This window comes from Vombatus ursinus, unplaced genomic scaffold, assembly GCF_900497805.2.
Source record: "Vombatus ursinus unplaced genomic scaffold, bare-nosed wombat genome assembly UNPS02014345.1, whole genome shotgun sequence".
NCBI lineage: Eukaryota > Metazoa > Chordata > Mammalia > Diprotodontia > Vombatidae > Vombatus > Vombatus ursinus.
The window spans coordinates 14444-15882 of record NW_020954123.1 but is presented as its reverse complement, the minus strand read 5'-3'; the positions used below and the strand labels follow the sequence as shown (position 1 = coordinate 15882).

At 38.6% G+C, this 1439-nt stretch overlaps 1 protein-coding gene across 1 annotated transcript; it reads left to right on the top strand.

Moving 5' to 3' along the window:
* The first annotated feature begins 6 nt into the window (after positions 1–6).
* LOC114042305 (olfactory receptor 8J3-like) lies at positions 7–864 on the top strand. The gene has a single exon (XM_027860989.1). It carries the CDS (start codon positions 10–12, stop codon positions 862–864), a length of 855 nt encoding a protein of 284 aa, XP_027716790.1. The 5' UTR covers positions 7–9.
* Positions 865–1439: the final 575 nt, after the last annotated feature.

The window sequence follows — 1439 nt, the reverse complement described above, 5'->3', positions numbered from 1 at the left end:
ATCTATGGAATGACAGTGACTGGAAATGTGGGAATCATCACACTCACTAGTATAGATTCTCAACTTCAAACTCCCATGTACTTTTTCCTTAGACACTTGTCTCTCATCAATCTTGGCAATTCCACTGTCATTGCTCCCCAGATGCTGGTCAATTTCTTGGTAGAGAAGAAAACCATTTCCTACTATGGATGTGCAACCCAACTTGGAGGTTTCTTAGTCTTTATTATTGCTGAGACTTTGATGTTGGCTGCCATGGCCTATGACCGCTATGTGGCTATTTGCAATCCCCTATTATACATGGTTGTGGTTTCACGGAAGGTTTGCGTTCTACTTGTTGTCCTTACATACATTTATAGCTTCTCAACAGCAGTGACTGTCACCTCTTGTGTTTTCTCAATGTCTTACTGTTCTTCCAATGTCATTAATCATTTTTACTGTGATAATGTTCCTTTGTTAGCTTTATCTTGCTCTGATACCCATCTGCCAGAGACCATAGTCTTTATCTCTGCACCTACCAATCTCTTCTTTTCTATGACAATTGTCCTGGTGTCTTACTTCCACATCATCTTGGCCATCCTGAAGATACGTTCAGCAGAAGGGAGAAAGAAAGCCTTCTCCACCTGTGCTTCTCACATGACAGCTATCACTGTTTTCTATGGAACACTCCTTTTCATGTACCTGCAGCCCCCATCAAACCATTCCTTAGATACTGATAAAATGGCTTCAGCGTTTTACACACTAGTGATCCCCATGCTGAATCCAATGATCTATAGCCTGAGGAACAAGGATGTGAAGGAGGCTGTGAAGAGAATCCTCACCAACCCTAAGAAACTTTCAAAAACATGTAATTTGACAAATATTTGAGTGAAACTAGAGATTCACAATCTGAGGCAGGACTTACAGGAATGTGATGGAGGCAGATAGTACATTGCCAGGAATAGAGGACAACCAGGCAGTGGTAAATTAATTTAAAAAAAAGAAAAAAAGCTATAAAAATGTCTCAGAACATAAATGAAAGCATAAATCTTGTAATTCATGAGTTGGAATAGTCAAGAGTCTAGAAGAAAAACAGTATGAAAGCAAGTTAGAAGGAAAAAAAAGTAATCTCGTGGCAGAAATCAGAAAAGAGTCTAGAATGAAGGAAAATCAGATCAAAGGTGAAAACTAGAGGATGGTGCACTGAGAAGTTCATCTTAATCTCTTGGGAATGCTTTTGCATCTTTCTGAGTATGGGCAGTTATAGGATTGTGCAGCATTGCAGGTGGGAGAAATGGGGCTATAAATGTCCTCTTAGGAGAACTTGAGTTTCAGAAATCTGCTTTAAACCACATGATTGTTGATTTTTTTTTGAATATTGATTATTTAGTTTCATTAAATCCCCCATTGACATGACCTGAAATATAAATGCCATTTTATCATGCTTCAGTTTGTGAGCAATA

Bases quoted from the DNA above. Each gene is read 5' to 3' on its own strand.
- LOC114042305 (XM_027860989.1), top strand. From the start codon at position 10: ATGACAGTGACTGGAAATGTGGGAATCATCACACTCACTAGTATAGAT.